General features: G+C 40.1%; 4 protein-coding genes across 4 annotated transcripts; 3 read left to right on the forward strand and 1 right to left on the reverse strand.

Moving 5' to 3' along the window:
* Positions 1–334: 334 nt before the first annotated feature.
* LOC131227649 (uncharacterized protein At2g29880-like) lies at positions 335–1,068 on the reverse strand. The gene is made up of 2 exons (XM_058223452.1): positions 696–1,068; positions 335–611 (listed from the first exon to the last, which is right to left on the reverse strand). The coding sequence occupies exons 1-2, from the start codon at positions 777–779 to the stop codon at positions 369–371; spliced, it is 327 nt and encodes a 108-aa protein (XP_058079435.1). The 5' UTR covers positions 780–1,068; the 3' UTR covers positions 335–368.
* A 7,024-nt stretch (positions 1,069–8,092) lies between these two features.
* Positions 8,093–8,695, forward strand: LOC131224378 (uncharacterized). Its single transcript, XM_058219880.1, has 2 exons — positions 8,093–8,121; positions 8,223–8,695. Exons 1-2 carry the CDS (start codon positions 8,093–8,095, stop codon positions 8,653–8,655), a joined length of 462 nt encoding a protein of 153 aa, XP_058075863.1. The 3' UTR covers positions 8,656–8,695.
* A 9,485-nt stretch (positions 8,696–18,180) lies between these two features.
* LOC131227660 (uncharacterized) lies at positions 18,181–18,794 on the forward strand. Its single transcript, XM_058223459.1, has one exon. It carries the CDS (start codon positions 18,245–18,247, stop codon positions 18,659–18,661), a length of 417 nt encoding a protein of 138 aa, XP_058079442.1. The 5' UTR covers positions 18,181–18,244; the 3' UTR covers positions 18,662–18,794.
* Positions 18,795–21,257: 2,463 nt separating this feature from the next.
* On the forward strand, positions 21,258–22,300 carry LOC131227670 (uncharacterized). The gene has a single exon (XM_058223468.1). The coding sequence runs from the start codon at positions 21,367–21,369 to the stop codon at positions 21,781–21,783; it is 417 nt and encodes a 138-aa protein (XP_058079451.1). The 5' UTR covers positions 21,258–21,366; the 3' UTR covers positions 21,784–22,300.
* The last annotated feature ends 975 nt before the right edge of the window (positions 22,301–23,275 follow it).

Consider the following 23,275-nt stretch of genomic DNA (forward strand, 5'->3'; position numbering starts at 1 on the left):
TACCTTTCAAATCAGACAGTTTTTTTTAGCCAATCAACAAGGCAATCTGGCCGTAGGGCAACAAAAAAGGAGGCAAGCTCGTGATCTTTATTCAAGAGCTGACCAACCTCAATAAATTCAGCATTGGTTAGCCCTTGAACCTCTTCCAGTAGGTCTAAGACACATCGTGTTTGGTTGATATTCTTTCCTACAGAGAAGTTACGCATAGCCTCTGCGACACTCGTGAGAGATATGCCTACGACATTACATGGTCAAGCAGGTTGCATCCTTTTTGTTGTTCCACTCCCACCACAACTAGTATTGGAATCAGTTCTATGGATGGCAGTATCTTGAAACGGCCTATTTTTCCTTGTTTGACTGTCCGTTGATTAGCCATATATGCCAGGTGATTCAGAGAGGTTTTCCTCAGAAAGGTCCACGGTAGCATCTGTGTCATCGTCCAGCCCTCTCCACGAATCATTGAGGTCTCGATAAACACGAGAACAGGATGCTGTAATGTTCCTACTTCCTTGCGCATATCTGCCCGTAGCCTGGTCAGACTTGACAATCACCGATAAATCATCCATCCGTTCAATTCGCTTGCCTTGCAACCTCTCAGCTCGCGGATGAGACTATAAACATGATAATTTTAAATATCAGTAAATGTCAGTTAACTATCAAAATTTAATACAACAAAATACTTGAATTTAGGTTACCTTTAAATACTCCTCCCAAACCTCGTCTGGGGCCGTCACCACCATCCGCTCGCAGTCCCAACCAAAACCGCTCGCAGCTAGCATGTCCTTTATATCACTGTACTCCCTCTTGTGATACCTCAATCTATTCTGTATATTTTGCCAGGTGACAATAATCTGTGTACGTTTATGTACCTCGTCGGCTGCCGCTTAATATGCTTCTCGTTTGAAGCCATTATCTGCCTTTTTACCTAGCGCGATTTGCTCAATCAAGGTGTCGAACAAAACTTGATCCATAGTTCCAGTCCATTTGATCTTTGCAGCACGAGAGGAAGGCTCTGCCAGAGATTTTACGGACTTCCCATGCGGTGAGCAACGTGTCGGTAGAACCGGGCTATGCAATGGCGATTGAGTCGGAGTCGTAGTAGAACCTCTCAAATTGGCCGACATATCACCTATGTATAGAAGGGAATACAGTTACACAAAAAGAATAATAAGGAATACAGTATGTGTCAATTATAAGATTTCCCAAAATGAATATGTACACGTCTAAAACAATTCTTGATGTATGAAGATTTTTTTTTTTCAAAAATTGTACAAGGTGCAAAAAACTATTACTTCGAAGTTGTACAAAAAACAGGTAAAGAAATTACTTTCCCCCAGGCAGTAGGTCATGATTATCACAAAAACCAAGTAGGATTATCGAATCCTACTATTGTTTTGGGTGTCTTCCCACATACGCTCCGTGATCCTATCACGAGTTCTGATCCAGTCATCCTTCGCTTGTTGAGTGACTTGGACTAGCCATTGCCTTTCATCAATTGTTGATACCTCATTTGGGGTAGTATTTGCCTCAACGTCACCCACTAATACACCTATGTCACACAAGTCTTGGTCCAACCCATCCTCACTCCGTATGAAATTATGTAGCACATAACAAGCAACGACAATTTTCACCTGTGTATCAAAGGGATATTGCACAGGCGTCTTTAGAATTGAAAATCTCCCCTTCATCACACCGAAATATCGTTCAATTACATTTCGCAATTGCGCATGCTGATAATTAAATAATTCTTTCACATTCATGGGTGATCTCCCGCTATGGTACTCCTGCAGATGGTATCGAACTCCACGATAAGGGGCCATGAACCCTAGTGAATGAGCGTAACCAACGTCCACAACGAAGTATTTTCCTACACAATTGCAGGAATAATTCTTTCAGTTTTGCATGAAGACGATAATATGCACCAATTAATATTCGATTGATACTGAATATTAGTTACCGTGGGGCATAATAAGTAGATCGTTAGATCGCGTCAGGGCATTATGTAGTACCCGCGCATTCGACGTTGAACCTTCTCATCCAGCTAACACGTACAATATTGACATATCAAATGAACAAGCTGCAAGTACATTCTGCGACAAGAAACCTTTTTAGTTGCGGAAGCTTGCATGTTCTGATGCTGGTATGTGTGCCGAAATATGCGTCCCATCGATCGCACCCACGCAATCCTATAACGGCAAAGTTGTCGAGCCTATAGGATTAGTATCAGATGATATCTCTTTTTACGTGTAGATTTATAAATGATTAGTTAGTCTATAATGATACCTGAAAATAACTAGACCAACGAGTATTTTCCTGAATCTCAATCGGTGTTTCTTCGCCCACCTGCTTAACATATTCAGGGTACAGGGAAACAATCGCCTCTAAAACTTGGTAAAAGTGACGGCTTATAGTTTCACCAAATCGACAAAATCTGTGTCCTATCACACGATTTCAGACGTTGTGGCCAACTGTATGCAAGAAATACACAAGTTGTTCTTCCAAACTAACATTACGTGTATCGCGTAGGGTCGTCTTATCACGCAGTACTTCACATAGATGGAAAAATGCGTCCTGCTTCATCCTAAGTTGGGTAATGCAATCCTTATCTCCTGTTCGAATAATTGAATTGATAAATCTGGCACGCGCGTCATCTCTATTCGAGCTGGTTCTCTAAACATGTAGTGCCGACAGTATTCCTCAATACCTATAACACATGCAACCACCGCTAGGAGAACAATGGAATCAGCCATGTCATCCTCATCTTCAGAGCTATCACCTATCAACCACGTATGAATACACGTGGAAATAAAGGACTTTACAAAAATCGTAAACCGCCCAAGTAGAAAAGAGTTTGAAAACAATTAATTGAAGTTGAAATTGTTTCACTTAGTGTTTTCATTGATTAATCGAGTTAACAAACACGTTCCATCGAGAACAAGTTTTAAAAAGTCCAAATTAAACAAGTTTTATAGCTGAAGAGTAGAGGAAATCTGTCCAAGGAGTCGAAAAGAAAGTATTCTCTTCTTAGAAACTATTTATTAAACAAGTTTTAAAACCAATAGTGGAACACTGTTCGTAAACCAATGGCAAAAGCAAATTGAAATTGGACAATTGGATGTTTCTCATTGGTAACTAAGTTATAGTATGAATTGCTTGGGTGCCACGAACGCAGCGGGTAACTAAGTTACAAGTGTTTGTGTTTCACCTATCACTCTGCCTAGGCATCAAAGTCTTTCCAAATCAAGGAGAAGCTACTTTCTTATCGGAAATACACAAATTGCCATGAATTTCAGAGTTACTTGCACATGAATATCACATATTCCCATGCACATTATCAACCTAGCAGTATCCACATCCATTAGGTTGTAAAAGAACATACCGAAACTATGTGTTGCAGATATGTGGACGCGATATCACTATAACCGAATGTCTCGCTCTAATCTGTAAATAATCACGCATATATATGAAAACGTAATTAGTTTTTAAAGCAGTTGATCAACACAATAGATTTGGAAGTGAACAAAGAGCATCCACCAAATGTTTTGAATCTGCATAATGTGTTAACTCTGATAAAGAAATGATCTAACCTGAGAAAAATACGCACCAATTTTATAGTTGTGGCACCCACAAGGTGAGAGTCCTGCCATTTTTTTTTACCTGTGGCTCGCTCAATAAATGTTTTCATTTTATATCAAAGCTGTCCATTGAGAAATTTTGATGCTACAGCCATTTGCACCAATTTTCTTATATATGGTGCTGTGCCAGGGAGCCACCTTGATGCATATATTCAATCCTACTCTCAGATTTGCCCCTCACCACAAGGACACAGCATTTTTCTTTTATGTTATCTTATTAGGTTCCTTCATGGAGGTCCATATCCAGCCAACAAAGGAATGTATCGCCATGTATTTTGTTGTGCAATATCAGAACAAAAAAAACAGATGGAACATGTGGTAGCAACATTTTCCTCAGAAAGGTATATCAAAATGGTATGAAGTCAAAATAGTAGTCAACAGAGATGAACAAAGATTGAATATTCCATATCATCACAGGTCCAATCCAATGATCCGTAATGAAACATGCACCACATGCATACTAGGCAATCATGAATCACAAGTGATCATAGAAATGAAAACGAATAAACACCCAAAACATTTTCAAAGTATATGCTGGGTCCAAAAACCGTCTCCAGATCTTAATCCATGCATCAAATCAAATAACTTGTGGTGGTAATAGAGATCAGGCAAAAGAACGTCTTCACCCACCGTTATGAAAAAGAAAAAAAGAAGAGGAAAGACCTTTTTTTTCTTCGAAATATCAACGTTTCTATCAACAACATCAATAACCACATTCCGTCTAAAATATCTTTCTGACAATGCTACCAAAACAGATACAATGCACCAGAGATGAAAACACACCAAAGATGTCAGATAATGAATTAGCAACTGTCCATAATGTGGATGCAGATAGATGGTTAAGAATAGTAGGAATTGACCATCCACCTTTAAAAAAAACATCGGATAGAGATGAATTAGCAGTGTTTCGGTTGCGGGAGCAAATGGATGAAATGAGCATCCACATTGAAAAAATCATCCGTTCAGCACGTTTTATGACCATGATACACCCTGTCTCCGAAATTTCAAGTACTACGCAATCCGTTCACACAAACAATCAACATACATAGACTACTACAGGCCAATCGAAGATATTACAGGTGTACCTACGCACGATGTTCCCAAAATTCTGGTCACTTGAAATTCAGATAGGAAAAAAAGTAAATTAATTTATATGTTAGGATTTCCTCAAGTGAAGGGGAGAAACCAGTGAACAGTAAAACCGTTGGCATCCTTATCATGCCATGTTCAGTATTAGTACACAAGTTCAAACAATCCGCAAATCAATTGAAATATTAACTCAGTTGAATCGTCGGAAGATCGAATTCAACCAGCCAGTATAGATATGTGGTAACCCTAATAGAGAATAGCTATTATGTCAGTCATCCACCATAGTACAGAAAAAAATGAAAAAGAAATATAACAATAGCCGGAAATATATGGAACGTGTATTAAGTTGAAGATCCAACGGATATCCTTTCACCTTCACAAAAACCAAATTGTTTGGTGCTAATAACAGGGTGCCAAAAGTGCTGAGTAGTAACAGTAATCAAGTAATATGTAAAGAATAATAACACACAGAGGTATGAAATTTTTTCTCTCCTAAAATCCATTTTAATCCACCACCGTGTCCATGGGCGGTGTGTAAACCGAACCATTTCTATGTCATGCAAGAAGTCGTGCCTCTCCAAAACCCGATGATCTGTATGACATACCCACTGATAGCAACTGCTCTGTGTAGAATCCGAGCACGATGGATTTCAATCCCAATTCCTTAACCAATCCATCTCCTGATCTCCGCCAAAAGAGGCGTTAATCGTGCATGCATGCGAACCTACAGATCTGACCGTCGACCCTTCACAGTGCAAAGCATATGGCAGAATGATGGATTTTGCGAAGTCGACTACTTGCAATTTCGAAGAGATTAATTTCACACATGGACATTAGAAAAAGTTTTGGAAGTTTTGAAAACGGGACGACATCCGATTGAAGTATTGATAACAACAGAACATCCTGAAACGGCTAATCCGGAGACAAATTAGGAGAAAATCAGGGTAAGGGAGACATACCTCACGCAAGAGCAGCGACACCTATGCAGAGACGGGAGCTTACCTTCCCCCCGTAGGGCGATGAATGGAGCAAGACCTGCTGCAACCATGGATAAATAGCCGGTGATGGACGTTGCTGACCGAGGACCATACCATCAGCAGTTCATCTCTGCTAGTACGGACCTGAGCACTGCGGGAAGGGATATTTTAAGCAGCGAGGGCGTTTCCTCTCCGGACACGCGAAAATCCAGTTGCAGAGTGAAATCCCGCGGGATTTGTTGGTGGGCTCGAGGAGACGAGAGAGGTGGGATGGGATATCAGGGCGATATCCACCATACACGATTTCAACAGCCATGGGATTGAGAGGCATTGCGGATCCCACGCGACGCAAACGCGCGCGTGGGATGTGCACGCGGGATTGCGTCATCCCATCCGCCGTAAGCTATATTAATCCCACTGCCCAAACACGCCCCAAGCGGGAAAATCACCATCGTGGATCCGGAAACGGATTGGCTACTCCCCTGCCACCAGCCCTGTGGCTGGTGGTCGGTGCTCTGTGGGCCCCACCATGATGTATGTGTTTCATCATTCTGATCATCCTTTTTAAAGATCATTTTAGGGTTTTAAACCAAAAAATGAGATTGGATATCTCAGGTGGACCACACCACAAGAAAACAATAGTGATTGGATATCCACCATTAAAATCCTCCTAAGGCTCATTGTACTGTTTATTTGACTTCCAATCTGTTGATTAGGTCATTAAGGCCCAGATGAAGGGAAAAAACAAAGATCAGCTTGATCCAAAACTTTTATGGCCCCCAAAAGGTCTTTAATGGTCGACGCTCATTCAACACTGTTTCCTGTAATGTGTTCCACTTGAGATTGGGATATATCTCATTTTTGGTCTCATACCATAAAATGATCTGGAAAAATATATGGACGGCATGGATGAAATACGTACATCATGATGGGGCCCAAAGAGCACCGACCACTAGCCATTGGCTGATGGCAAGGGATGCCAATCGTTTCATGTGGAACCAAACATATAGACAGGTGCGGTTTGACTTTTGACTATCTTAAGGGACGCAACGCGTGTGGTTTGCCTTGGGTCCGTATTCTTCTATAATTTAATTGAAGAAAGTTATGATAGAGACGTCTCTATCATAAGAGGAATATAGACCTCCCATATATCATCCGCATGAACTGGTAGATGAAAGATCAGGACCATCCAGCTAGTGGTATATAAATTGACTTTCCACGTGTATGATTTAGAAACCATACATATAAGTATCTGAGCCATTATTTTCTTTCACTTTTTTCTCAACCGTTCATCTGAATGCCGCCATGGTTTGGAAACATCCTCTTTTAGTCAACTTTTAAGAACGATCCATAAACGGATCGACGCACCATTCCAACGGCAAGCTAGCAGCTAGCTGATTACAACGTACCAAGTCCTCTCTCTCTCTCTCTCTCTCTCTACTTATAAATACAAACCCAAAATTTCCTCCCTCAAACCAAAATCTTCATTCCCACTTTCTTAGCTAAGGGCCCGTTTGGCCGGTCGGATTGGAAGGGATTGGATGGTATTAGAAGGGATTGGAAGTCAAATCGGAATTGGAGAGGGCCAAAGAGTCGGTGATGCGATCCCAATCCCATGATCTCAGAAAATGAGGACATGACCATTACATTTAAATCCCATCAAATCCACCTTAATCCTTCAAATTTGCCGGGACTGTTTGGTTCTGAGGATCTAGAAGGATGAAAAGGTTTAATAGGATTGGTAGCGGCCAAAGAGATATAGCAATCGGGATATATCAATCATGGATCTCCGACATCCTGATCGAATTCACCATCATCGCTGAAATCCATGCCATCCACCCTAATACCATTCAATCCTTCCAATCCACCCGGCCAAAAGCTTGGGGCCTGTTTGGGTGGTGGGATTAGAAGGGATTAGGTGGGATGGGATTCGTCTCGTTCCGTGCCAATTCCCCTTCATGTTTGGAAAGAAATGGAAAAGCTTGGAATTACATTAAATGGAATTGCATTGGGTCTCGTGCCAATTTCACTCCATGTTAGCAAGTTGTGTAGGTCCCACCATGATGTGTGGGCTATATCCACACCGTCCACCCATTTATCGAGATTATTTTAGAGCATGGACCAAAAAATCAGGTAAATCTAAAGCTCAAGTGTACCCCACCATAGAAAGCAATGGGGATTGAGTACTTACCGTTGAAAACTTCTTTGGGGCCACCTAAGTATTGGATCTACCTCATTTTTAGGAACATGCCATAAAATAAGGTTATAAAACAAATGAACAGTTTAGATATAACATACCGTATGTTATTTTCAGTAATTTTAAATGATGGTGGGTATATCCATTCAATGCATTACCTTATTATCAACAATGCATGGCATTGATTTTATCCTATGGCAACTGGGGAAAATCTCTGCCATGGGTAATAATTATGTTTTTTTATCCCATCCCACCCAATCCCTTCTAATCCCACCGCCCAAACAGGCCCTAAGTGTTTTCTACGTACTACTTTTGGGGGGATAGAGAGAGAGAGAGAGAGAGAGAGAGAGAAGTGTTAGATGGCGCCACCATCCGTGCATTCGTGGAGGACGAGTGGACCTTCAATGTCTCCATCAACGACCGTTTTGCAAACCTCGATGTAGATCACGATGGTCTCCTATCCTACACAGAGATGATGAAGGAGCTAAAGAGTCTTAGGGTCCTAGAGACCCACTTCGGCATTGACTTTGTGGAGTCGAGTCCTGATGAGATTGCACTCATCTACCGTTCCCTCTTCCTCCAGTTCGATCACGACCACAACGGGGCCGTTGACATGGAAGAGTTCCGCGTGGAAACTAAAGAGATGATGCTTGCGATGGCGAATGGGTTAGGATTATTGCCTGCTCAAATGGTGTTGGAAGAGGATAGCTTCCTCAAGAAAGCCGTTGAAAGGGAATCAAACATGGTTGCTGCTTGAGTCAAACTAGCATTGCCCACTTTTACTAGAGAGAATTCCATTTTTTTTTTCTTTTTCTTTTTAGTTGAATATGTATCCATTTCACTCTATTATATATATGGGAAACAAGTGTTGGCTTGCTCGAGGGCTTGTCCACATACATATTTTTGTCAAATGTTCCATCCATGTATAAGTAATTTCTAAAACTCGTGCAGATTTCCACCGAGTCACGACCCTACTCAGTCACACCCAACTCAGTCACGAGTGTGACCCTATCCGCTTTGTAAGACTAGTCAAATTGGCTAACTGAACTAGGTCTTCTCAACCAACTTTCTCTTCCATTTATCTCAGAAATACCCTTTCTCCATGAATTTGCACCTATCTGGCGAAGTCACTTTGTCAACTGCGCCGTGGCTACTCCATAAATTTTGGATGACCAACGATACTCTGGTGTTAGTTCTTCACCGTTTTCAAAACTAAAACGCCACCTATCTCCTTGAATAATGAAAACTGTTCAAGTGTCCAATCAATAGTATGAAAATATGGATGGACAATATCATATATAGAAGATAGCTCTATTTGATGGCAGTATTAGCCAGAGCTCGTCTTGGCTTTACAAAGCCTTAGATTTGAACTCACTGGACACGTAAGAATGAGAAGAGAAACTTTGCTATTTTTTTACTGATGCTTACAAGCTTGCTGACTTGATTACAAACAGACTGGAAGAGCTCCCTTGTATAGACATTTTTCACCAAGGTGAAAAGACACAAATACCCTTTTAAATTACACTATAGGGGCATGGTATTAATTGCTGTAACAAACACCGAAATAAAATATTAAAAGATTCTGCATGGAGGAACTGAACATCCGCATGGAGAAACGCCCTGGTTGCTGGAAGCTTCTTCCAACATTTATTGTCCTTGAGAATCTAACAGACAGTTTGGTTTGGACTTCTAACACTCCCCTTCAAACCAAAACCGGCTTCATTCCGAGCATCGTTCTTAGTCGTTTGAATGCATCTATTGGTAATACCTTTGTAAAAATATCCACCACTTGTTCCGTAGTATGATAATACTCTAATTTTATCATTTTCTGCTTCACATGATCTCTCAGAAAATGATATCGGGTATCAATGTGTTTGCTTCTTCCATGTTGCACTGGATTTTTGGCTAGTTCAATTTCCAACTTATTATCCACATACATGATTGTGGATCCTTCCTGTGGATGTTTTAGCTCCTTTAGTAGGTTTCTCAACCAAATTTCCTCACAAATAATGGACGATGCTGCCACATACTCTACTTCACATGTGGACAGGGCGACCACACTCTACTTCTTCGATATTCCATATGAAAGCAGTCGTTCCGAGACAGAATACATAGCCAGTGGTGCACTTTCTTTCATTTTGGTCACCTCCCCAATCACTGTGATCTAAGTATCCATATAGCATTGCTTCATCATCTTATGGATACAAAAGACCGAATTCCATTGTTCCTTTGACGTACCTGAGGATTCTTTTTGCGGCTAGCCAGTGTGATTCTTTTGGTACTTCCATGTACCTACTTAGAAGCCCAACACTGTAGACGATATCCAGCCTTGTGATTGTGAGGTACCTTAGGCTTCCAATCAGACTCTTAAACATAGTCGAGTCAACGCTTCTTCCTTCTCCATCCTTTGTCAATTTTAAGTCCGTTGCTACATGCGTGTTTATGGCATTGCAATCGTCCATCTTGAACTTTTTAAGCAATTCCTTGGCATACTTCTTCTGAGATATATATATATATATATATATATATATATATATATGCCACCATGTTATTCCTTCACTTCAATGCTCAGAAAAAAGGACATCAGACCTCCGTCGGTCATCTCAAACTCCTTAAACATGGCCTTCTTGAATTCATCAAACATCGGTCGACTGTTTCCTGTAAATAGCAAATCATCAACATGCAAGCATGCTATAAGCATATCGCTATGAGCATTCTTCTTGATGTAAACTGCATGCTCATATGGACATTGGGCGAAGCCGTTCTCTTGAATATAGTTGTCGATGCGTGCATTCCAAGCACGTGGAGCTTGCTTCAACCCATAGAGGGCTTTCTTCAGTCGATACACCTCGTGTTCCCCCCCTTGCATAACAAAGCCTTTAGGTCGGTCAACATAGACTTCTTCTTTCAGAATTCCATTCAGAAATGCAGATTTCACATCTAGTTGGTAGATCATCCAACTATAATGGGCTGCAAGGGAGATAATCATCCTCATAGTGTCAAGGCGAGCAACAGGAGCGAAGACTTCTTCATAGTCCACCCCGTACTTCGGTTTATAACCCTTTGCTACGAGCCTTGCCTTGTAGCGATTGATCTCACCATTAGTATTTCTCTTAATCTTGTACACCCATTTGACGCCAATAGTTTTCTGACCATTAGGAAGCGTAGTCAGCTCCCACGTGTCATTTTTCTCAATGGCATGAATTTCTTCTTTCATAGCGGTTCTCTAAAATTCTTATTTTATAGCATCCTGAAATGTCAGAGGCTCATGATCTGCATATAAGAAGAAAAGATTGACCTCTTCAGTTTGCTCATAGATGTCGCTTAAGTTTTTCATTTTTATAGGTGTCATGGGTGAGGACGAGCTGGCTGAATTTTGACTTGATGGAGTGCTTTCAGGAGTAATAGAATGTACTCCTGGACTTCTGTGAATTGATGATGCGTCCGAAGAAGGTATTGCGGGCGTTTGCTCTTAACGGTCATGCCTTTCTTCATGTTCCTCTGTTTCGACTAGAATATCTTTGGTCGATTCTTCATCGTTCCATTTCCAAGCTTCTTCCTCACTAAAGACCACATATCTTCTCACCACTACTTTATTAGTTAGTGGATTGTAGAGCTTGCAGGCTTTAGATCCTTCACTGTAACCGATGAAGATGCATTTTTCACCCCGATCATCAAGCTTCCTTCTTCTTGCTTCTGGAACTTGAACGTAGGCAACACATCCAAAGATCCCTAGGTGTGCCACGCTCGGTTTGTAGTCACTCCATGCCTCCTGTGGTGTCATGTTTCTGACGCTCTTGGTTGGATACCGATTGAGCAGGTAGGCAGTACATGTAACTGCCTCTGCCCAGAAGCTCTTTGGCAGGCCTTTCTCCTTTAGCATGGTCCTCGTCATGTCAAGGATGGTGCGGTTCTTCCATTCCGCAATGCATTCTGTTGTGGCGTGTAGGCTGCAGTATGTTATTGCTTGATGCCTTGTTCCCTGTAAAAATCTCGAAATGCATTTGAGGTGTACTCTCCACCTCTGTCAGATCTGAGTACTTTAATTTTGTGACCACTTTTAACTTCAACACGAGCTTTGAAAATTTTAAAGATAGTGAAAGCAGAATATTTTTCTTTGATGCAATACACCCAAAGTTTTCTGCTAAAACCATCAATGAAGGTAATAAAGTATTTATTACTTTCAAAAGAGAGTGTTTCAAGTGGTCTGCAAATATCAATGTAAACCAACTGAAGTGGTTCCTTTGCTCTTCTAGACACTCCACTTAGAAAAGAGTTCCTTTGTTGCTTGCCGATTGTGCACGCCTGACACACATGTTCTAGAGCTTCAATAGCTGGCAAGCCATGCACCATGCTTGATAAAGATAAGAGTTTGAAGCTACTAAAATGGAGATGCCCAAAGCGAAGATGTCATCTCCATGAATCATTCTTTATGAGTCCATAGAAACATTTCTCAGCCTTTGTGTTAATATGGAGCGGAAACATGCGATTCTTCGCCATTTGGACTTGAGCCACAAGTCTCCTGTAAGCATCTCTTATAGAGAGAGAATAGTTCTCCATGTGTATGACATACCCCTTCTTAAGGAGTTGGCCGATACTGAAGATGTTATTTTTCATGTCTGGTATGTAAGATACATTAGAGATGTAATTTGGCTCACCATTCTTCTAATAGATTTTAATTTTTCCTTTACCTATTACAGGTACCTTTGATGAGTCGCCAAAACTCACGTCACCACTAACTCCTTCTATGAGTTCTACGAATAGTTCTTTATTATCACTCATGTGGTTGCTTGTACCTGTGTCTAGATACCACACATATGGTCATTCGCATGCCTTTTCTTGTGCGAGAAGGAGTGTGGAGTCTTCTTGTTTATGGTGTGATGTTTTAGCATAGTTGGATAGTTCATCTTGATCCACTTTGCTCCAACACTCAGAGGGATAATGGCCGAATTTCTTGCAATTGTGGCATTGAACGTTCTTTGTGTTTCCACGACCACGTATGAACCGGCCTCTACCATTTCATCTTCCACAGAAAGTGGTAGACTTTTGTTGATTTTGTTGATGGCTTTGATGATATCTACGCCCCCTGCCTCTTGCACGATTGCTAGTGTCACGGCCGCCTCGTTGTGTATGGTTATCGTTTTATTCATTTAGAGTTAACTTAGACTCTAAGGCATGTTCAAGCATTGAACAAGCATTCTTTTGCATTTATTGCTCATGCACTTACAACGATCTCATTAGTTCTTTAATGGACAGTTTTTCAAAGTCCTTTGATTCTTCAATCGCCACAACCACATGCTCAAACTTGGTTGTGAGAGATCGCAGTGCCTTTTCAATGACATGTATGTCTTCAACTTTTTCACAATTTCTCTTTAAATTGTTAATAATAACAATTAGATGTGAAAAGTAATCAGAGATATTTTCACCTTCCTTCATGTGCGCCGCTTCGAACTCGGCTCTGAGTGTTTGAAGGCGAACTCGCTTTATTCGATCAACACCCTTGAAGATAGTGCCAAGGGTATCCCAAGTTTGCTTGCTTGAAGTCGCTTCGGCAATCTTTTCAAAGATTGATTCATCCAACCCTTGATAGAGGATGAATAAAGTCTTGTTGTCTTTCTTCCTTTAATTTTTGAGAGCGGTCTTTTCTTCGTTGGTAAAGGCGGCTTCTTCCTCCATAGTGGGTTTTACATACACATCGATGACGATCTCCCATAATTCTTGTGACCTAAACAACACCTTCATTTAGATGCACCATTTTTCATAGTTGTCCTTTAACAACTTAGAACCTGCGGCTGGATTTAGCTGGCCATCTTTTCTATTTTTTAGAGAAGGAATGACTGATTTTTATTTTTTTTAAATGAAGGGAGATAGAAAACAGTTTTTTTTTTTTTTTAGCTAGAAAAACTTTTAAAATCTGTTTTTTTTTTTTTTTTTTTTTTAAACAGATTTTTCTTTTCTTGGCTGGGAAAAAAATTGCTAGCAACTTCAAGCAGCAAAAAACTTGGCTTTGCAATTTGAATTAAAAAAAAAAAAAGATTTTCCTTCAGAGAAATCCGTACTTGACTGAAAAAAAAAAAAAAAACTTCTTCTAGAAAAATGAACCTAGTCACTGAGAAACAAAAACCAGACGACACTTTTACTAGGGAAGGATCTTCTCACGCTGATCGTGATGGATCACAAGTTCAGAAACAGAACGTAGAGGAGGGTGTTGCTAAGGAACGCTCCAGACAAACTGTTTGTGATAGAGCTCAAGCTGAGAAAAAGAAAGAAGAGGATGCTGTTGCGGAGGACGACTCTGATACCAGTTTGATGGCAGTATTACTAGAGCTCTTCGTAGCTTTACAAAGCCTTAGATTTGAACTCATTGGACACGTAAGAATGAGAAGAGAAACTTTGCTATTTTTTATTATTGCTTACAAGCTTGCTGACTTGATTACAAACGGACTGGAAGAGCTCCCTTATATAGACATTTTTCACCAAGGTGAAAAGACACAAATGCCTTTTTAAATTACACTATAGGGGCATGGTATTAACTGCTGTAACAAACACTAAAATAAAATATTAAAAGATTCTGCATGGAGGAATTGAACAGCCACATGGAGAAACGCCCTGGTTGCTGGAAGCTTCTTCCAACATTTACTGTCCTTGAGACGGTTTGGTTTAGACTTCCAACGGTATTGACTGATATTTAGCACAATCCGTTCACTCTTATTTTTGCAGAGTAGTAGAAGGAGATTTGAGTGGACCTAATGGATGGTCCATGGAGATGTGTACGTCAACTAGTCCAAATGCAACCAGGTGCATCAGAAAGTTTCCATACACTTACCCTACTATATCATTTCTCTATATTAAAATGACTACAAATGTGTTTCTCTTTTCTTTTCTATTAATAAGGGTATGCTTGGTTGTTGGAGAAGTCATTGCTTGTTTTCAGGTTTCCGAAGAATGTTAGATTTGGCATAGTATTTCTTAGCTAATGATTAAATTTATTTTGTAGATACACCTGCAGATTCTTTAGGGAAACCTAAGAAATGTATAAGTTTCTTTTTTTAAGTTTTCGAGTTTTTCATTCCTTAACTAAAAGCTTGGACAAGTTTTTTAGAAAAAGCTGGGGAATGAAACTCCTGGTAAATGTTAAAAACTATTTTTTTTTTTTTTTTAAATGTGAACTAAACTTTCATTATTTAATTTTATAATAACTAACTACTAAGCTGAAAACATGTTGAGGAATTACTCTCTTTCTTTAACCTTTTTTTACAAGAGCAAAGGGAGAATATTCAATTTATAATTAAGAATTGTAAAATTAGGCTAAGGAAACTACGGGATAGTTACAACTAAAGAAAATTAGCCATCATCTTATATGATTAAACTAATGACATGATTCCTTATCCTCCCTTCTCCCTCTCGATTTGCAATCTTTTCTTTGCTGGATTGGGTGTGAAACATTAAACTGATATGAAGTGTGACTGGATGCAAATTGGTTTTTGGTTGAGAGATTGTTCATTCTTCAGTTGGTAGGCGTTCTTGGAGTGTTAGCCATGAGAACATTTTAATTTTGGGATGCAAAGCTAGTGATTGGGAATAATGTGTATGAATTGGGTTGGGTCAGGTGGGTCGAGTTAGGGTTGAGTATAGAGAAATTCGGGTTGGGTTTGGTTTAGGTACCACGTTGGGTCCTCACGAGGTTGGGTGGCTATTTTCCCTCTTCTCATTATTTTTTGTTAGCTATTCCCTTTCAAAAAGCAGTTGCCAATCAATCCAAAGCCTATATGAATCGCCTTCCCTTGTGTAAAACTTTCACTCTGAATGATGGCAACTGCTTGAAGGGTTCCACAATTTAGATTAATTGTTTGATTTGGGTTACATACTTGTACAAATGCAACTGCTCGTGTATCATCAATCACACCACTAAAGTATCAAATAACTCTTCAATGTAGATCCACCATATGGGCTATAGCTAGGATATGGGTGTGACACTCATCTCTATAAACTGGGCGGCATGTACCTTCAATCAGAAATGGTGTACCCAATTAGGAGTGAGTATATATATTCAAAATCCAATTGATTAAATGAGTTGACCAGCAATTAATGGATGTGGTTTTTGTTATATTTGGATCATTCAGCACAATTTTTTTTCTTTCTTACATAAAGGACCACCTTCGATTGAACTGTTGGTCTCTAATGTAGAGCGGACCGTAGACTTATTCCTGACACAGATGGACTAAAAGAAGCCCGAACGGAAGCGGACATAGTCCGTCAGATCTGGCCTAGTCTTACTTGAGGCATGACGTAGCTAGGCCCCAAGTGCGTTTGGATCGAAAAAATTCATTTTGGATTAAGAAAAATAGTCGTTCAAAATGTAAACTGTAAATCAATCATAACTTTTGATTCAAGATGAGTGACGTGATACAACCTATGAATTTTGACTAGAATGGATCATCGGGGGCCAGCCAATTCACAAAAGCAGATCGCGTAAACTTATTATTTTTAGTAAGTTTTAGATTGGACGTATCTTTTTTATATTAGAGTTTTAGTATTTGATGTCTTCTTACGATTTTCTTCTTATCATTTCGGGAATTACCCACTTAATTAATTTATGACATTCTATTTTTAATAAATTTTATTATTCTTTTAAAAAAAATCAGTTTATTTGCATTACGATTATTAATTAGGATAGTGTTTTATTATTTAAAGTTTGTAATCTCATTTTAAAGACAGACTTTAATAAATTAATTCAAAATTTTCTTGTCTCTTATAGATTTAAGAGCCATTATATCTTGCGGATTCAAAGTTCACATCATATTAAGAATACGGTGTTCCCTTTTCTACTCCCGTCCTTGCATTAGACTCATACATGTAAGTATAATTTTTTAAATTATAATCCATCTACAGTATAACCAACAAAAAGGAATTACATGTCCTGTACGAAAGTTGCATTGAGTGTTTGATCCAGTCAGTCAATCAGGAGCCATACAATGAATTTACAGGACTGTAGGGCCCAACAGCCCTTTACAACCAGTCAGACAGTCTGTGCCTCGTGTCTGCTTAAGGCCCATAATTAGAAGGAATGACAGACATTATGAGATGAACCGACATAGGTTCTGTCGAGGAATGAGATGGCCTCCACTGGGCCATTTCACGCCCATAGAAACGCACGATCAGGATGCTAATACACCCATTAATAATAGATGTCTGTGGTCAAAAATATATTACGAAAAGAGAGGTTAAATAATTGGTTTAGACTCTGGTGAAAGTTTGCCATCATTTATTCAAGTTTTGCTTCTCATCCACTGACCACAAGGCAAACTTTGAAGGCAATCCAGTCCACCCAAATTGTGGAACCCACAATGGATGGTACACAGCCCCAAATCTCAATGATCAAAAGCAGGTAATCATCTGAATTCACAAATTGAATTTCAAATGGTGATTATTTTATTTTTAACTTTTCCAATTGATAGCCAACAAATGGATGGTTAGGATTTTTCCATCAGCCTGATCTTCAGGATGTAATCCATCCACAGTGGACCTTACAATTGGATACCTTGGGTTGAAGTTAACGGTTGACACGTGTAGAATGGATGAGACACCACAGCTTAAATAATATAAGCGGACAATCGTTGTGGTAGTGTACCAAACAGCGAGAGAAGTGCTGTTTGACTTTTGACTATCACAGGAGCTCAACGCGTGTGGTTTTCCATGGGACCGTTTGCTTGTCTTCAATTGAGTGGAAGAAACTTATGATAGAGCCGTCACTATCGTAAGAGAAGTACAGCTCTCCCTTCTACAATCCACCTTCTACAATCCACATGGACAGGTAGATCAAGGATCTGGACCGTCCAATAGTAGAATTTGACTAGACGGCCCACATGGATATTTAGAAACCATAAATGGAAATATCCAACCCATCATTTTCTCTCACGTTTCCTCAACCATTCATCTTAAGGACACAAATCGAAGGGTTGGGAACACTCTTTTTATGGTCAATTTTTAAGAAGAATCCATCATTGAAGGATGCACCAGGTGTACAGTCCTGATTAACCGTCGAACCTTCTACTTAGATGATGCAAGGATCTGTTTACCATATTATGATATGACCATGCACCCTGTAATATTTGTAAGAGCCTCCAGACCGACCTCCATCCAAACGACGTGCCACCTGATTTCAACGTACCGAGTCTCTCTCTCTCTCTCTCTCTCTCTCTCTCTCTCTCCCTCTCCCTCCTTATAAATACGAACCCAAAATCCCCTCCCTCAAACCAAAATCTTCGTTCTCACCTTCTTAGCTACTTACATTTGGGGAGAGAGAGAGAGAGAGAGAGAGAGAGAGAGAGAGAGAGAGAGAGAAGATGAGTGTAGAAGTGTTAGATGGCGCCACCATCCGTGCATTTGTGGAGGACGAGCTTGCCTTCAATGTCTCCGTCAACAACCATTTCGCAAGCCTCGACATAGACCACGACGGTCTCCTATCCTACAAAGAGATGATGAAAGAGCTAAAGAGTCTTAGGGTCCTAGAGACCCACTTCGGCATTGACTTTGTGGAGTCGAGTCCTGATGAGATTGCACTCATCTACCGTTCCCTCTTCCTCCAGTTCGATCACGACCACAATGGGACCGTGGACTTGGAAGAGTTCCGGGCAGAGACCAAAGAGATGATGCTTGCTATGGCGAATGGGTTAGGATTCTTGCCTGTTCAGATGGTGTTGGAAGAGGATAGCTTCCTCAAGAAAGCCGTTGAATGGGAATCTAACATGGTCGCTGCTTAAGTCAAAACTAGTGTTGAACGCTTTTACTTCAGGGAATTCCATTTTTGTTTTCAATTTTTAATTTTTCAGAATATGTATCCATTTCAATCTATGCTTTGAGAAATAAGTGTTGGGTTGCTCGAGGGCTTATCCACACATTTTTGTCATATCTTCCATCGCACTTACAGAATATCAAATAAGGACACAGGTGATGGTCCAACTGGAACTGTTTGGTGGACCCATCTTAAAGTGGTCCTATACTCAAAATTCATGATCAAACGATTCTAACCCGTGATTAGTGGACGTGTTATTCATTAAATTTCGACCATTTATCACTTAATCCTTTCATTCATTAGAAACTAGAAGCACGAGAATCAAAAGATAAAGATCAAGACATGCGTGGACTCACCATGTGCCAACTCACTGTTGGGGAACCGTGAAAGCATGCAGAAACAAATCAAGCAAAGTACATGCAATCACCCAATCAAGTCCAAACGAAAATAATTCAAATTTTATATTTAAAAATTATTGTGGGAAAAAACTATGGCATAAGGCGATGGATATGTACTATGAAAGTAGAAATTACATGAGATAGAGGGTTACCGATTCGAACAAGCCTCGAATCCACTTCACAAGTCCTAGGTATGCTCTTGAAACCCTTTAATGAATTAAAAGGTCATCTCTATTCCTATACACTACTCTCAAATCTCAATTACACATGATATATAAAGTATCACAATTGGAATAGGAAATAAATCCCACACTTAAACAACTCTACGCGCATGCTCGATGGAACCTTTGATGGCATCGACATCCATTGAAAACCTCAGTGGCATCAAAACTTCTTTGATGACATTGAGTAGCAATAATAAAATGTTCCAGCAACCAATATTAGATTTTTGAATTTTTTTGATGAAATCGAGTATCTATCAATGACATCGAGTGGTCCGTTAATGACATAAACAAACTCTGTAATTGACAGATTTAAGACATAAACAACACTCACCAAGTATCTAGCAAGGATTTGTGCTACCAATGTCTCTCTCTTTTTTAATCTTAAAGATATGCTTGTATATGAAGAGGATACATTAATTGAGGCATGTTTATTATTCTTGGGATTCAAACACAAGAACTTCTGCTTTGCTACCATGTCAGATCACCACTTGCTCTAAAAGCTGATAGAGAATGGTGCATCAATATATATAAAGGAACTTTAACACTCCAAACGAGCTATCATAAAAGGATTTCACCTATGTTTAAAAACATGGACCGGATCTCAACCCATTTCTGTGGATGGTTCGGCCCAACAGCCGTTCCAAGTGGGGAGAACCGGTGTGGCCCGTTTCGAGCTTATTCAAGTGGTGGCCCATAGAATAGGATATACAGACATTATGCAATGAATCAGCTTAGTTTCTAAGCCAGAATTAAGACGCGTCCTATGAGCCATTTTACACCCACAGAAAAGTTGCTAATAAGCCGATTTTAATAATAGAGGTCTTCGGTCAAAATATTCTCTGAAGATGAGGTCAAAATAATTGGGCTAGGCCATGGTGATATTTCACCACCATATTTTAAGCCACAACGTGTCATCTACCATACGCAGGGCAGACTTTTAAAGCAGTGAAGACGTGTCGTCTACTGTACACATGCCAGACTTCTAAAGAAGTGAAGGCAATGTTGTGAGGCCCACTTTGGATGGGTCATAGCTCGAAATTGACAATGGATTCACAGGATGAATTTGAAATAGTGATTATTTAACTTTTAACTACTCTTCAATTGATAGCTCACAGATGGATGGTGGGGATTGATCTATCATATCAGTCACTTCCAGGATTTGCTCCATCAACAATTAATGGACCACACAACTGTACGCCATGGATTGCCGTTAAAGTTTCCCACGTGTGTTGAATGGATGAGACACCATAGTTTAAACAACATAAGATGACCATCACCATAATGTTGTCGCAAATTATCAAGACAGGAGCGTTTTAAGAATCAATGACTAAATACATGTAATTTTCCATGTTACTGTGACACAAGGAAGAAACATACGGTGTAAAAACACGGTTCGCTTTTTTGCCACTGAATTGAAAAGACTTATGATAGAGTCGTTTCTACCGTAATAAGTTTATAAATCCCCCATCTACCATCCACCTGGCCTGTTAGATGAAGGATCAGGACCGTCCAACTATATGCCTATGACTCATAAACCATACTATTGTAAAAATATGAGCCGTCCCTTACTCAAATTTTCCTTATGCATATGAAGGCCCACCAATTAAACGTTCGGGAAACATCCTCTCTTTTCTTTCTTTTTTTTTTGGCCTTTTTACGCATGAGCCATCCATGGTAGGGTGCACCAGATGTACAGTCCGGATTGGCTGTGGACCCTTCCAGTTAGATGGCACAAGGATCTGTATACCATATTATGATATGAACGTCTCCACCCTATAATTTCCGTAATAACGTACCGACCAAGATCGAAACAAGCGGCCATTTGAGAAGTTCAAACAACTAGCAACCAGCCAGCTGATTTACATCTCTCTCTCTCTCTCTCTCTCTCTCTCTCTCCAACACACACACACAGACTTATAAATACAAACCAAAAATCCCCTCTCTCAAACAAAGATCTCCATTCCCATCTTCTTTGCTAAGTGTTTTCTATCAACTTACAATTTGAGAGAGAGAGAGAGAGAGAGAGAGAGAGAGAGAGAGAGAGAGAGAAGATGAGTGTAGAACTGTTAGATGGCGCCACCATCCGCGCATTCGTGGAGGACGAGCAAGCCTTCAATGTCTCCGTTGATGACCGTTTCAGAAGCCTCGACACAGACCACGATGATCTCCTATCCTACACAGAGATGATGGAGGAGCTAAAGAGTCTTAGGGTCCTAGAGACCCACTTTGGCATTGACGTTGTGGAATCGAATCCTGATGAGATTGCACTCATCTACCGTTCCCTTTTCATCCAGTTCGATCATGACCGCAACGGGTCCGTCGACTTGGAAGAGTTTCGGGCGGAGACTAAGAAGATGATGCTTGCAATGGCAAATGGGCTGGGATTCTTGCCTGTTCAGATGGTTTTGGAAGAGGATAGCTTCTTCAAGAAAGCCGTCGAAAGGGAATCAAGCGTGCTCTCTGCTTGAGAACTTTTGCTTGCCACAAGTTCTTCAATTTTGCATGTTGCATGTGTGCCAGTTTCCTATCTTTGCACTACGTTCTGTTTAAGTTTTTTCTTTTCTATTCTTTTCTTTTTTGCTTTTGTACGTGAAAGTGAGAAAACGTATCTTTTGTAGTGTGGTTTCTACTTCTGGGGAGATTTTTACATATTGAGGTTTATATTAGGATATCATTGGAAAAATCTCACCAAATATAATAATATTTTAAGTTAATTTATAAATTTTGAAAAAAGAAATTACTTTCTTTTTTTTTTTTTTTTTTTTTACCATTTTCCGAGTTCAAAATCTCGTCGTGTAATCTATTTATCACGGTTATTATCATAATATTTTCAAATGGCCATTCTCTATATATGGAATAGTAGGATTCATGCGGTTGACCCCAGTTAATTTAATTTGAGATAAGGCTTAGACGATGATGATTACTACAAATGGCATTAGACCACTGTCCGGATCGCAGTCCGGACCGATGATGAGCAATCAAGCATGCCATGGCTACGCTGATTTTCGACAGTCTATACGCCTCCAGCATCAGCTTACTGCTTTTTTCAAACGAAAATGCTAATGTAACTCGTGTTGGTATCATGGCTCAAATCGCGACTCAACTTGGAACGTATGACTCACTATATGCTTTTAACCATCCATTCGGTGGCCGAAAATTAGATTGTTAGAGTGGATTGCCTGCCAAAGGAAGCTAGGTGGAGGCGACTATGATGCTTGGAAGAAATCCACCCCGTCCATACGTTTTTGCCAGATCATACAAAGGCCCAAAAGTGAGGCAGATTCAAAACCCAAGTGGGCTACATAACAGGAAATAGTGAGGATTGAACGGCGACATTCGTGGGTCCACAGAAGTTTCGGATCAGGCTAATATTTTTGTATTTTCAGTTCATCCAAGTAAGAATGACCTTGTGAACCGTATGGATGGCATATAAACATCAAGGTCGACCCCTCGAGGTTTCAACGATAGCCATTTTATTACCCACTTTTTCTTGTCGCACGGCCCACTTGAGTTTTGGATCTGCCTCATTTTTTGGCCTATGGACGGGGTGGACTTCTCACAGACATCAAAATGGACCCCACTTAGCTTCCCATCGCGGGAAACTAATCCACGTCCTTGATTGACCTATGTGATTTAGATATATGACTCATTCACAATGGGACCACAATTTGAATGGTCTGGATTGCTCTACGTCAGTGCATCGTACGAGGAGGCTCAGTCACCATCTTTTTTTTTTTTTAATGGTGCAAGACTAACATAGGTGTTTAGCCGGGAAGCGGATTGTGTAATGAGTAAACTCTGTGGGCCCACCGTGCATTATGTATTTTATCGACTCAGTCCATCCATTTTACCTGATAATTTTAAGCCTTGAGCCCAAAACTGAAGTACATACAATGCTCAAATGGACCACACCACAGGAAACAATGTGAATTGAACGCCTACCGCTGAAAAATCCTTGGG

The sequence above is a fragment of the Magnolia sinica genome, chromosome 2 (genome assembly GCF_029962835.1).
Source record: "Magnolia sinica isolate HGM2019 chromosome 2, MsV1, whole genome shotgun sequence".
In the NCBI taxonomy this organism is placed as follows: Eukaryota; Viridiplantae; Streptophyta; class Magnoliopsida; order Magnoliales; family Magnoliaceae; genus Magnolia; species Magnolia sinica.

What these genes read in the sequence shown, in the direction of transcription:
- LOC131227660 (XM_058223459.1), top strand. Translation starts at nt 18,245, where the DNA reads ATGAGTGTAGAAGTGTTAGATGGCGCCACCATCCGTGCATTTGTGGAG.
- LOC131224378 (XM_058219880.1), top strand. Translation starts at nt 8,093, where the DNA reads ATGGCAACTGGGGAAAATCTCTGCCATGG. An exon ending in GGGGAAAATCTCTGCCATGG is followed by an intron (nt 8,122 to 8,222) that starts GTAATAATTATG and finishes TTGGGGGGATAG; the next exon opens with AGAGAGAGAGAGAGAGAGAG.
- LOC131227649 (XM_058223452.1), bottom strand. Translation starts at nt 779, where the DNA reads ATGCTAGCTGCGAGCGGTTTTGGTTGGGACTGCGAGCGGATGGTGGTG. An exon ending in TTTGGGAGGAGTATTTAAAG is followed by an intron (nt 612 to 695) that starts GTAACCTAAATT and finishes TCATGTTTATAG; the next exon opens with TCTCATCCGCGAGCTGAGAG.
- LOC131227670 (XM_058223468.1), top strand. Translation starts at nt 21,367, where the DNA reads ATGAGTGTAGAACTGTTAGATGGCGCCACCATCCGCGCATTCGTGGAG.